General features: G+C 45.2%; 1 protein-coding gene across 1 annotated transcript in view; it reads left to right on the forward strand.

Annotated features, from left to right (window-relative positions):
* The window catches only part of ARHGEF38 (Rho guanine nucleotide exchange factor 38), a 68962-nt gene continuing 55529 nt past the window's right edge, over positions 1–13433 (forward strand). The window contains exon 1 of the mRNA XM_054990300.1: positions 1–315. Within this exon, the coding sequence (XP_054846275.1) occupies positions 114–315 (202 nt within the window). The 5' untranslated portion in view covers positions 1–113. The remainder of the gene's footprint in view (positions 316–13433) is intronic.

The following is a 13433-nucleotide window of genomic DNA, read 5'->3' on the forward strand; positions in this document are numbered from 1 at the left end:
TGCTGCCTTCACCCAAGCAACAAGAGGGCTAAACACAGCATCTCAAGGGAATCAGCACAGGCTTGCCCTCAAACCAGTGTGCGGAGAGAGGATCCTTTCCTCCTTGTCTGGAAATGGAAAGCAAAGATGCCACAGGGAAAGAGAGTGCAGGGGCCAAGAAGAAGAACCTGACCTTCTTAAAGCAGAGGTTGTACATGCTGGAAAGGAGGAAGACAGACACCATTGTGGAGAAAAACGTTTCTGGGGACCACAACAGCTCTGGAACATTGAGGAGGAGTCAGTCTGACAGGAGTGAATACAGCCAGAAATTACAAGGTAAATGGAGTGTGTGGGGAGGGGGAACGTACGGGCCAACTGGCGTTAGTGTAGCTGTCACCAAAGCAATTTCATGTTATAAAAACATGAATGTGGAGCAGCAACTGTGATGCAAGCTAATGGGGAGGGGGGGCAATCTCCAAACGTTGAAATAGAAAGTGGTTGGAAGAGGGAGAAAGGTTATCCTAGAACCAATCATAGGAAGTGTATCCATTCTTTATAAAAAAAGCTGGTAGCATCACTGAGATTCTGATCTTGAGGAACACAAAGGGGAGAAACATGTTAAAGTTAAATATATTAATATTAATTTTTTAAAAAAATTTTATGGTGCAAACCTAATATAAATAGCCTGGTAGGAAACTAGCTCCCACCCATATGTTTAAAACATGGTTTGAAATGTACAGGTTATATGAGATGGAATTCTCACTAAACTGAAGAAAATTATGTGATGAATCCTGTAAAGAAACGTTTTAGTGTGGTTATTAGTCTAATATGGAATTTCTGAATCTAAAAGAAGGGTTCTGAAACAGCGTTCATTTCCCACCCCCATCTCCCCTGGGGCTAGAAATAAGTACCGTGACATTTTCTTTTATATATTCCCACAGGAGAGAAGTGAGTTATTTCTTGTGCAAGCTATTATCTCCCATTCTGCTTTCTCTAAAGTAGTCCCACTGGTTTCAGGAGGACTTTGCTTTTGTGAAACTGCAGAAGATATGAAATAATAATTTAAAAACATGAAGCTGTGTCTTTAAAAGGACTTTCAAAACAACAATCCTGTATCAATGGCTTATGGCGATATAATAAAAACAGGCTGACTTCTTGCATTTTTATGTGGATGTGAGTCCCATGGAGTTCAGTAAGGCTTTTTCTCAAATAAATGTACACATATACAAGATTTCAGCAAAATTTCCTCAATTACTATACCACATGTGATCTTTGTATCAGGAGTGATGCAGTCTGTAAAACTACAATGTGAGGCGGAACAGGTTTGAGTCTGCTTCCCCAAAGCCATGCCCCATAGGCTGTTTTCTTTCATCTGTGGGAACTTATGTCCCTCTCATGAACAATAGGTTGTTGTTCTATCCCTCCTCCCCCTCCTGGTTTGGCCTTTTAAAAAGGACACTGTAGACATTTCCTTATATGCAAAGGCTACCTGGAAGAACTGTTTAGCTGTACGGAACATTCCAGTATAGCACACAAATGTGTGCAGCCTCTCAATTTGTAAGCCATGTTCAGCTCAGAACTCAGCCAGTATGGAGTGGACACACATCCCCCCACCCTGAAAATACGCCTGCAATAGCTGCAGTATCTCCCCCCGCCCTTTCATGTTATGAGATCTCATTGCTGGAATGCATTAGATAAATTTATGCCAGAGTTTTACCTGCCAATGTTATTTATTTATTTATTTGCTTACTTCATATCCCACCTTTCTCTCTCAATGGGGACCCAAAGTAGCTTATATTGTTCTCCCCTGCTTTATTTTATTCTCACAACAACCCTGCAAGGTAAGCTAGGATAAGGGTGTGAGACTGGTCCAAGGTCACTCAGAAAGCTTCCATGGAGAAATGGGGAGTCGAACCCAGGTCTGTCAGATCCTAGTCTGATCCACTGATATTGGAAGCAGAATGGATTTCACTGAATTACCTAGTAGTTTCATTAATTTTGAGATTCTTAAACTACTGATGTGGGGGAGGGGGGGAGAGACAGTGAGATGTTAAATAACAATAAAGCATACCATTTATATAGAGACTTTGTATTAGCCAAATATCATAGATGCGTACTGCTCAGTGATCCTTCCAGCAGTCCTGTTCCCATATTGCAGATGGGACAGGGGTGGCAGTGAGAGAGAGTGGCTTGCCAAAAACTAATCCAGAACTATCACTGGATAATTCTTACAGACCAATTGCAAGCATTTTGAGAATGTATTTGTATTCAAAACACAAAAAAAGTCAAATGACATCTTGGAGAATCTCCCGTTGGTATAATTGCTTAACAAGCTTAATTTGTACTGAAGGCATTTGTGACGGAACCACAGGTGAGCAACAAAGTTAGTTTTAAAGAACTGTCTTGATTTTTAATGGCCATCCCAACCAAGTGGGACTAACAATTTAAGGTACAGTATCAAAGGAAAGGAAGGGCTTAAATAAGATCAACTGACCAAACATGTTCCACAATCATGAAGCTATATAGAGTAGCCAGAGGTGGAAATGTTTAACCTCGGTTGCTTTGATGTTTTGTCAACTAAAGTAGCAGCAGGCTACTTTCAGCCTTAAGATTATATGCAGAAAAGGCTCTGTCTCCTTCTTGCGGTTATTAGCCATTAGTACATTAAAAGATAACCTATTTGAGAAAGACTGAAAACTTTTATTCCTGTATGAGTATGGTTTACAACTATTTATCAAGAGCTTCTAAAGAGCAATCTAAACAACAGCTCACAAATAGCTATTCATATTCGCAAATGAGTTATCTGGGATGCAAAGCTAGAGAATTTGGGGGGTTCCCTATCTTCTCCCTGAGGGACTGGAGTGTGGGGGAGATTTAAGGGGAAAGGAGAAAATGGCCCTGTCTCTGTGTACAACTGCAACTTGTAGTTTGTTTTTGTTTAACACTAAAATTCAGGAGGAAGATTTATGTACGTGTCTGGTACATATCATTTCAGCCTTATTCTTTTGTGGTCAAAGGATGATGAGCTAGTGTGGTGCAGGGCCGGATCGAGGGGGGGCAGGGGGTAGTCTGCCCCCGGCGCCCCCAGGGAGGGGGCACCAGGAGCAGCTGCCAGCTTCCAGAGGGCGCAGGCAGCCTCGCAGCCCCCCCACGCTGCCTTTCACCTGCCCCGCAGGACAGGGGGCAGCCGGCTTGCCGTGCACCCCCTGTCCTGCAGAGCAGGCAAAAGGCAGCATGGGGGGCTGTGGGGACGCCCGTGCCGCGCTGCCTTTTGCCTGCCCTGCAGGGAAGGGGGTGCACGGCAAGCCGGCCGCCCCCTGTCCTGCGGGGCAGGCGAATGGCGCGGGCGGCCTCACCGCCCCCCCGCGCTGCTTTTGCCTGCCTTGCAGGGCAGGGGGTGCGCGGCAAGCCGGCCGCCCCCAGTCCTGCGGGGCAGGTGAAAGCAGTGCGGGCAGCTCCCCAGCCCTGCATGCTGCCTCTGTTATGCCCTGCGTGATGACGTCACCTGAGTGACGTCATCACACAGCGCGGGTAGCGCGCGCGTGCTGCGTGCACGTGCAAGGTCACCAGCCTAGGGTTGCCCCGGGCGCGGGCAACGCTAGATCCGGCGCTGGTGTGGTGTACTAGGGTTGGACTAGGGTCTGGGAGATCCAGTTCGAATCGTTACTCTTTTGTGGAAGCTCTCTGGATTAATATGGGCCTGCCATGTACTCTCAGCCTAGTGTACCTCACTGGGTTGTTGGGAGAATAAAATGGAGAACAGTGTGAGCTGCTTTGGATTCCCACTGGGGAGAAAGGCAGAGTGTAAATGAACTAAACACATACCAATATATTAATTTTAACATAATATGTTTTTTATTCCTAAGATTCTAATTTTAAGATAACATAGATATAATATTCAACATTATCCTTATACCTGATCCCTTCCCCCAGAGTTACTTCTCCTGATTGTACCACATGATATCCTGGAGGATCCCTCAGGAGTGGCTTTTCTAAGAGCATTATTTCATTTATTTAGTACATTTTTTATCTCATCCTTTAAGGAGCTCAAAGGAGTAGTTAATTCTTTCCTCTTCTCTTTCCTCTCCTCAACACAAGACCCCCTGAGTGGGTTAGGCTAAGAAAGAGAATGACTGGTCCAAGGTCACCCAGAGGGAGTGGAGATTTGAAGCTGGTTCTCCCATATTCTAGTCTGATGCTCTAACTACTAGACTACCCTGCTAGTATGAGACTCTGCTGCCAGAAAGGGAAGCATGAAAGTCCCATTGATGGGCCCAGTTCTTATTTTTTTCCTTCAATTTCTCCCCAGTGGGTAACCAAAGTGGCTCTTAACTAGAGATGGGCATGAACCGCAAAAAACCCGAACCATACGGTTCATGGTTCATCAAATTTCACGAACCACGAACTTTCACGAACCTGCCCCTGGTTTGTGAACTGGTTCATTTGGTTTGTGAAAATGGCACACCCAGGTCAGAAAATCATCACTTCCGGGCCAGCAGAAGGTAATTTCTGGGCCAGCAGAAGGTCACTTCTGGGTCAGCAGAAGGTCTGCAGGAAGTCATCCCCTGTTGCCTAGGAAACTGATTGATTGGCACCAGGCTGTCTGCAGTCACGAATCAAAAAAAGAACCAATCAAACCAGCCTAAAGTTCGTGGCAGTTTGTCAGAAATGGGATCTGACGAACCACGGTTCGCAAACCATGAACTGGCCTGGTTCATATTTAATTTTGGTTCATATTTCAGTACATGCCCATCTCTTAACATTCTCCTGTTCCCCATTTTAGCCTCACAAAATCCCAGCTAGGTAGGTGAGGCTAATTGTATATGACTTCCCCAAGGTTACCCAGTGAGTTTCCATAGCAGAACAGGGATATGAACTGGCAGCAGTGTCAAGGCTGGGGCCAGCATAAGTGGCAGTGAAGAAGAGATAGGGGTTCCCACTTTCCCCCTGCCTACCTGCCTGCCTATAGAGGAAAGATGGCAGCAGCAAGAACAGCATCACCAGTGAGCTCTCTAGTGGCTCTACTCAGCTGGCTGCACCTCTTCTGTCATCACAGTAGGTTTAAGTTGTCTGCAGAAAATGTTCCTGTGTTTAGGGGCGATATAGCACATCCTCCATTTTGGGCATTTACATATTTCTGCAAACCTGGGGGATCACTCAGGGCTGCAGAAGAATACCCCCTGACTGAACCTGGATCTATTAATCCACATAGAGGCTAGGATCCGAATTAAATATAGAATGAAAAACTGCTCCTTTCTTTATATTGTACAGTGTCATCGTAGACTCTCATTTTTATAATGTAAGGTTGGTGCTGTCTGTGTTTGCGTGAGACCTTCTTCTCTATTTTGGATCTTATCTAGCATGGGTGCAGTTGTAGTACACTCCACAATTGTTCTCCCCAGGAACTGTGTGGTGCGGCCAGGTGTGTGGATCTGCAGTGGGAAGGAAAATCAATGAAACTCTGCTTTACTGTTAGCAGAAGTGTATTCCACAATGGGAACACATGGTTACAATCCTCTGTATTGTGCTTTCTCCCTCCACAAATGTCCAAATGCTGGTTGCGTTTTTCTGGAATATCCTTTATTTCAGGACTACTTTTTCATTAGAATTTCTAGGATTTCTTTTCAATTATTGAATCATTCTTTTATAAAGTTTTTGTTGACAAATCTCAAGCATTTTTCCCATGAACAAATCAATATGGTATACTTCTCTGTGTGGATGGATAAGCAAATTATGGTTTGGATCCAATGGTAAATCATCCTAATGGAACACACATCCATTAGCAAAACAGAACTTCCTTGCCTCTCTATTCCTGCTGCAGCCTTAAATGCATCCCACCCCCTATATTGTTCCTGGAGGAGACCTTTGGAACTGTATGAGCAGCAAATAGGAGGTCTGTGGGGCATGAGGGGAACTCTTCTCAGAAATCTACTATGGGATCCAAGCCTAAGGCTGCACTGAATTATTTGCTGTTAGAAAAAGTGAAATTATGGGATATACAAAAACCACCAGAAAGCAGACTTCCTCTCTAAATGAATGAATGTTTACATAGGGCAGGGCGTTTCCCTCAACTTCCAGCCCTACGGACAGTGGTCCTTTCTTAGGCCAGGTTCACATGTGAAGAGAAATGAGGTGGCAGAGACTGGAGGGGGTAGAATGAACTTCACCTCTTCAGACAGCAGGTGGAGAACCATGAAGGAACGCATGTTAAAATCTCCCTGCAATCAGAAGACCAGCACAACAAGAAAAAAGAGGGGGCGGAACCCTTCCGTGCTGCTTTTCTATTTTAGTGGCATTAGGAACATCATAAGCTGACATCTCCTGTCTATGGTGTCGTTTGTTCGACTATCTCCGGTCACAACCACCTCGTTACCAGTTCAGTCTCCTGTACGTTTGAATCAAGCTGTATTTGTTGTTGTTCATCAAGTCCAAACTCAAGGATTCTCCATGCAGGCTCCTAGGTTATAGCATTATATTTACAACAAACTTTTCTACACACATGGCTTACTATTCTATTGCAAATATATATTAGAGGGGTTGATTTGTTTCTGGGTAGAATCAAATTACCAAAAAAAGCATTATTTACACAAGTGGAGAAGCAGCAGGCAGGTAAACAATATCATCTGACAGCCTTTTGTGTTCTCTCTTTTCATGTTCAAATTTCTCTTTGGTGGTTGCAGTTCTTTTTAGTAATGAAGCCCCTGGAGAAAATATCTGCTTTGGAGAGTAGACTCTTTGGCTGTAGACCTTGTTGAGGTCTCTCCCCTCCCCAAACACTGCCCCCCACTAGTTCCTCCTACAAATCTCCAGGAATTTCTCAATCCTAGCGAAATCGTGCCAGGAAGACACTGTCATTCCGGCAGCTTGGCATGATGTTCCGTGGCTGGTAAGCAGTGTGAAAATGGCCTTGGTTTGGGGACTTACAACTCTGGCAAGCCATACGGCCAATACATCTATGTTTATTTGAAAAAGCAGCTGCCTCCAAGACTTCCTTGATGTCCACTTGAATAGGATTAGTTGCTCCTCAGCAGGCCCCGTGTTACTGACTGAGCTGCTTTGGTGCCCACAGGCAATCTGGCTGCCTCAACGATTGGTAGCTCTAGTGTTTACTCTCCACAGCTCTCAAGAGGCCTTTAGCCCTTTGCAGTATGTGTCAGGGCACTGGCACGGTGACCCCCTAAGTACAACAGAGCCTATCCAACCTGTTGCATTATTATGCAGCTGGGCAGGTTGGACTGTGGGGCCTACAGGGGCCATCTGTAGCCCACCTCCTGATGCTGGCATTCAGATTTTACTTTTTAAATTAAAAAAAAAAAGATTTCACTACCACCAGCAGCCTGAGCAGCAAAGTCAGTGCAGGGGCACAGTGCTGGGGCATACTGATCCTCTATGAGAGAGCTGCTAGTGTGCCATGAGGGCTAAGTGAGAGTTATTTAAATAATGAAAGGCTCCTGAAAGCCCATGCTAGCCATCCACAAAGAGGCTGCCTGCTATGCCTCTGCATGATTTGTTGCTTTGGGAGAAATGCAGAGTATATAAATGTTTAAAATAAGTAAATATCTTTCTGATCAGTCTCCTTTGAACATGGGAAATTCTTCTGAGTCTCTGCATTGGGTCGATGCATACAGATCCAGAGTAATCTGCCCTTGGAGGAGGCTGCCTGTTGTGGGCAGATAGCCTCAGGTCTAGATCTAGATTTGGGTGCTTTAGACAAGATGCACTTTGGTGCTTCCCCTACTATGCACACAACTTCCTCATTTGTGCATGCACAGACATATTTTTGGAGGTATGAATAGAGCATAATTGCTTCCCATTCCTTTAAGCCCTTGTGAGCACCGACAAAGATACAAGGAGCATGGAAGAATCATGGTCCAGTTGCCTTTCTCAGCATGAAATGAGAGATAGTTCAGGGTAGGTTGCCAGAGTAGGGCAACCAGTGGGGAACCAGGTTGGTGGGACCAGGCATCAGCGATGGTACGATACCACTTTGGGAAAACCTGGAAGTGATGTCATGCGTCTCTAGGAATCGTCAGAAGTGGTTCACTTCCCTCTAGGAATTGCTGGAAACTCAATTGTTTTACCATAGAGCTTTTGGAGATTCCTAGAGAGGCATGGCATCACTTCACATTTTCCCAGAAGTGAGGTCACACTATTGCTGATGGTGACTTTTTTTCTCCCACTGGCTATTGGAATGCCAGTAGGCACATGACAACCTTATCTCAGGGTATTCTGGGATGACCTCCCGTCCCTGGTAGAAGCTGATGGGGCAAGTATAAAGTTGCCAGCCTCCAGGTGACACCTGGAGCTATCTCAGGATTACAACTGATCTTCACACTACAGAGATCCCCTGGGGGAAATGGCTGCTTCGGGGGATGGACTGTGTGGCATTATACATTACTTTGATCCCTCTCCTCCCCAAACCTCCTCCATCCCAAATCTTCAGGAATTTATCAACCCGCAGTTGGCAACTCTAGCTAAGTATCTTGTAACAGCACCAGGCCCTCTGCTGAGCATTGTGTTTTCACTATACTGACCTTTGGCACCAGCCTTGGGTGTTCTCCACCAATGGCAAGTAGTTAGTGTTGCTGGGAGACTAAGGAGGGTAGGGACTTACATAAACAGTGTCCCACAACATCACTTCCAGATGCATAACCAGACAAGACATCACCATGTCCTTCAACATGGTGACATCAGTTCAGGTTATGTGGCTGGAAGTGGTGTCATGGGATGCCATTTTGGCCCTCCCATTGCTCCCCTGCCTGTGCATGCAGAAGATGCGGGATGAGGGTGGGAGATTGCCCAGTTGTAGTGTGCCTACAAATAATCCTTAGTGTGACCTGTTCTAAAAGTGAACTTTTTTCAGGTGTGAGAGTGAGCTGGATCGCCAATGTAAAATCAGAAATTTTAAAAAGTCTGCCTCAGGGTGGAACACTACCTTCCTTGCGTTGCCAGCCTGTTGAACCGGTCCCTGTTAATCAGCCCCTTCCACTCTGCCAATCTGCTGCTCGGTCCGAAGCCACCCTGAAGTGCTTTGCAATATAAAAGAGAAGCCCGAGGGAATAAACAATCACGGAACTGCAGATAAATGTAGTTCCTCCCCTCCTTCTGGCTATTAAATGTTTAAGAAACACTGGTCTAGATCTACAGGAATAAGAGTCCTGTCCTTTGGCAAAGTTTAGTAAGCAGGTTTTCTGTAATGCTCTAATTAGGTTTGCTCTACACCTGCAGCCAAAAGGGGAGGTAGGTCCCTGAGGTGGATAACAGAGCATGCTTGTTCATAGTGTAGGTAGAATAGCATTTCTGAATGTTCCTCCATGGGCAAAAACTCCTCAGAAGTGGGGGGGGGGACCCTCAAACCTTAGTATATCCGAGGCTCCAGCTCACATACTTCTTGATGTGCTATTTTTTTCACTTGCATGGTACTTTATGGAGGGAAAGCAGCATGGTATAGCCCAACCTCATCAGATTTCAGAAGTTAAACAGTGTCAGTACTTGGACGGGGGACCACCAAAGATAGCTCTGAAGAGGCAGGCAATGGCAAACCACCTCTCTTTCCCATTTGCCCTTTGCTGGGGTTGTGACTTAATGGTACATATGTACATATAGTATTTTACATGCCTCCCCCCCCTCCCCGTTAATCTGAGGTAGTGCAGTCCACGCTTTAACTTGAAGCATTTATTTTCCCCTCATTCTGCTGACTTCAGATGGATAAAGATGAGGCCTTAATCTTCTCTCCGGATTTTATTTACCTTGGTGAGCTGTGCTGTGGCTGAAATGACACATCACCAATCTTTTAGGAGTGCTAGGATACAGAAGAGTCTGTTAAAGTGGGTACCTGGGCACTAGATTTTTTTTCCAAGTTCCCCCAAACAGTTCTGTGATACGTTGAAAGAGGTCAACATAGATGTTTGCAATTACACAATGGATTGGAGCCCATCTAAAATTTCCATGTGTGCGTGAGGACTATTTTTGTCAATTTCTCCCTCCCATGGCAGATCAATCTATTCCTGAGGTCCCTCATCCCAGGAACAGCTGCAGGGGGTGGCGTTTGGGAGTGCAACTGGAATGGGAAGTGGCAAAGTCATGCTCTGTGGATAGAACTCCCCACTTCTGTGTGATTTCGGTCATGACGGTGTGGTGACTTCCACATGGACTGATAGTTTCTAAAAGATTTCCACGTGAATATATTCTGTGGCTGCTGTGCTATGGAAATGCTACAAAATGAACCCCTGTAGCAAGCAGAAAATACAATGGAGGATCTGTGCAGAGAACCCTTTGTGCATCAACTTTAGAAATCACTGCAAAACGAGCGAAGAAAATGGTCATCTGAATTCACCAGAAACAATTCACAATAAGGATATTCTTCTTTCATCCTGGGTAAATTTTCTCCTTTCACAGGGCTTTTTTAACACCCCAGGGAAGGCTCACATAATGATTAAAAGAATTTCGAGTCAGGGAATTGAAAGGAGACACTTCCTATACTGGTTAGATGCTTTTTTAATACGTATAGCAAAAAGTAGTTCATTGAAAACAAATCTTGTAACTGGAGGTTGGATTGCCTAATCAGACATTTATCATTGAACTCAAGGGTAGCAAAGTAATCTCAAATTTCCTGGCAGGTCATGCATGATCTGAAGGACTACTGCATTCTTCTGAAGTCTAGAGCAACATTTACAGTGCAAGCCTAAGCAGGTCTACTAGGAAGTAAGCCCTATTTTGTTCAATGGGGATTACTCCCAGGAAAGTGTTCTTAGGATTGCAACCTTAGTCTTATAGCTTTCTTCAGTTGATCAAACCTCTGAGTGAATATTCTCCAGCAGGTTCTGCTTGTCAGGGCTTACGTAGTTGAGATGTAATGGCAAACCAATGTCTGCTACTATCTGGAATCCACACCTACCAGCACATCACTGAGCAGGCGGAGTGAGAGCGTCTTTCTGGTGCATTTTATGACATCATCACACCACGAGAAGGCATCATGGCGCAATGACGTCATAAAATGCGCCGGAAAGACGCTTTCACTCCACCTGCTTAGCGCTGTGCCAGTAGGTGTGGATTCAGCCAATGTGTTTTACCATGAAATCTAAACCAGCAAATTATGGTTTGCTAAACCAGAATTCCAAACCAGGATCAAATACCATTTGGAATCCCTCTTGTCAGAAGTGCAACCCAAGGGGTTGGATCCCATGAGTCTTTTCTGCTAACAGAAGCACCTTCTTCTGGCCTTAGGTTCCTTCCTTTAATACAACAGGCTCTTTATAGATATCTTGTACTGGAGGTAGCTGCTACTATTAATGGCATATATCTTTGGGAGCCAACCCATACAGTGCAGTCATGTAACTCTGCTTATGATTAGAGGTGGGCACAGACCAGAAAACAGACCAAAATTTCACATGGATTGGGCCATTTTGGCATTTGTGAACCAGTGGGTCATGGGATGCCCATTTTCCATGGACCCCATGACTTTTCAGCCAGTCCATTGGTCCATCATCCGTGAATCCAGACATGGAGGTGATTAAAGCGTTCCCGGCGTCGCTGGCAAGTGGCACCAGGAGGACTTTAATGTTTAGATCCCCCCCTTGCTCCAGCTGACTGATGGGCCCGCCAGTCAGCTGGAGCAAGAGGGGGTGGTTAAAGTGCTCCAGGTGTTGATGGCAAGTGGCACTGAGAGGGCTTTAATGTTTAACACACACACCCTTGCTCCAGCTGACTGGCAGGCATGGACCCACAAACCGGTCCGTGAACTGGCACAGGTTCATGAAAAGTTTGTGGTCCATGGTCTGTGAAATGTGACAGACCACAGCCCGATGGCCCATGGGTTTTTCCTGGTCCATGCCCACCTCTACTTGGGATTGTACTGATAGTTTACTGGCTTGGTTGAAATTTGGGTTACCAACCTCCAGGTGGGGTCTGACATTTTAGCAGAATTGCAGCTGATTTCCAGACTACAGAGATCAGTTCCTCAGAGGAAATGGCTGTTTTGGAGGATGGACTCTTTGGCATCACATCCCTGCTGAGTGCCGTCCCCAAAATCTGACACCCCCCACCAAATTTCCAGGAATTTCCCAAACCAGAGTTGGCAATCTGAGAACTGCAAACTAAGGTTTGCTGGTCAAATAAAATTAATTATTTTGCTGTGCATATGGGTAGCAGAGTTTGTGAGAATGATCCCGAGGATCTTTCAAGGATCATTCACATATCAGCAAACCATGTGAACCAGGAGCTACACAGTAGCCACTTAGCCAGTTCTAAATCTACAGATACTTTATCTTTGAGAAGATCAGGTAGACTGTGAGATCTTTCATTCTATATCCAAGCTTCTCCCTTCCCTTGCCTAAACTGTCTCCACCTACCTACCTACTTTTCATGGCTTTGGTCCATCATCTCTACAGTGTCTCTCTCCCTGTGTTCTACCACGGGAACTTCACTCATCTGAAAAGGGCCTTCTGCAGGTGCCACCTTGCATGTAGGAAAAATCAACAGCTGCCCATACATGTGCATTACCTGTGGTGGTCCCCACTTTATGGAATGGCCTACCTTAAAGAGGTTAGGAAATCTCCCACTCGGCTGGCTTTCCATAAATGATGCAAAACTGAATTACTCAAGAAGGCTTTTTGCTTAAAACAGAGGGCTGTGCTGGAAGGAAGTGGTCTCAAAGAGATGCATCAGTAAAGGGATAGTGAGGGACAAAAGACTTCACTACTATTGCTATAAGTATGATCCTGCTGGGTAGTTCTTATGTTGCTACTATGTCAGTCTTAGAATTACTAATGTTCTGTTTCAGCATTTCTTCAGCTCTGTATTGGATTTCTGCAGGTTTTAAATCATTGCAAATTTGCATTTATAGACCCTATTGCATTGTTCATTGAAATGTCCTTGAAATTACTAACTCACACTGTGTAATCTGCCTTGAGTCTTAGTGAGAAAGGTGGATGATGAATTTTATTTGTTTGCTTGTTTTGCTTATTTATGTCATTTATAGTCCACCTTCTCACTGAGACTCAAGAAGGATGACATATGGCTGTTTCCACATGTCCTTAAAGGGATGGCCCACTCACCAAATGCTGGGCCGTTTCCAGACGGCTCACCTTCTGCTGCTCCATGCCGCAACGCCACGGCTCGTGCTGTGGCGAACGCGAAATATTGCGTTTTCTCGCACGAGATTTGTGCGATGTTGCACAAAACTCGCGCGAGAAAACGCGCTATTTCGCGTTTTCTCCGGCACAAGCCACAACGTTGCAGCATGGAGCGGCAGAAGGTAAGCCGTCTGGAAACGGCCCTGGTGGTTTTTCCTTAGGAATCCAGACATCTCAGTTTTGTGCTTACAGCCATTTAGCTTCTAGTTTTTTGGCACCTTTTCTGGGAATGCACTTTCCACAGTCACAAAAGAGTGCTGAAAAACGGAAGCCAAATGGCCTGCAAATGTTTTGCAAATGGAGATGTTGCCAGCTTTCCGT

The sequence above is a fragment of the Eublepharis macularius genome, chromosome 10, assembly GCF_028583425.1.
Source record: "Eublepharis macularius isolate TG4126 chromosome 10, MPM_Emac_v1.0, whole genome shotgun sequence".
NCBI lineage: Eukaryota > Metazoa > Chordata > Lepidosauria > Squamata > Eublepharidae > Eublepharis > Eublepharis macularius.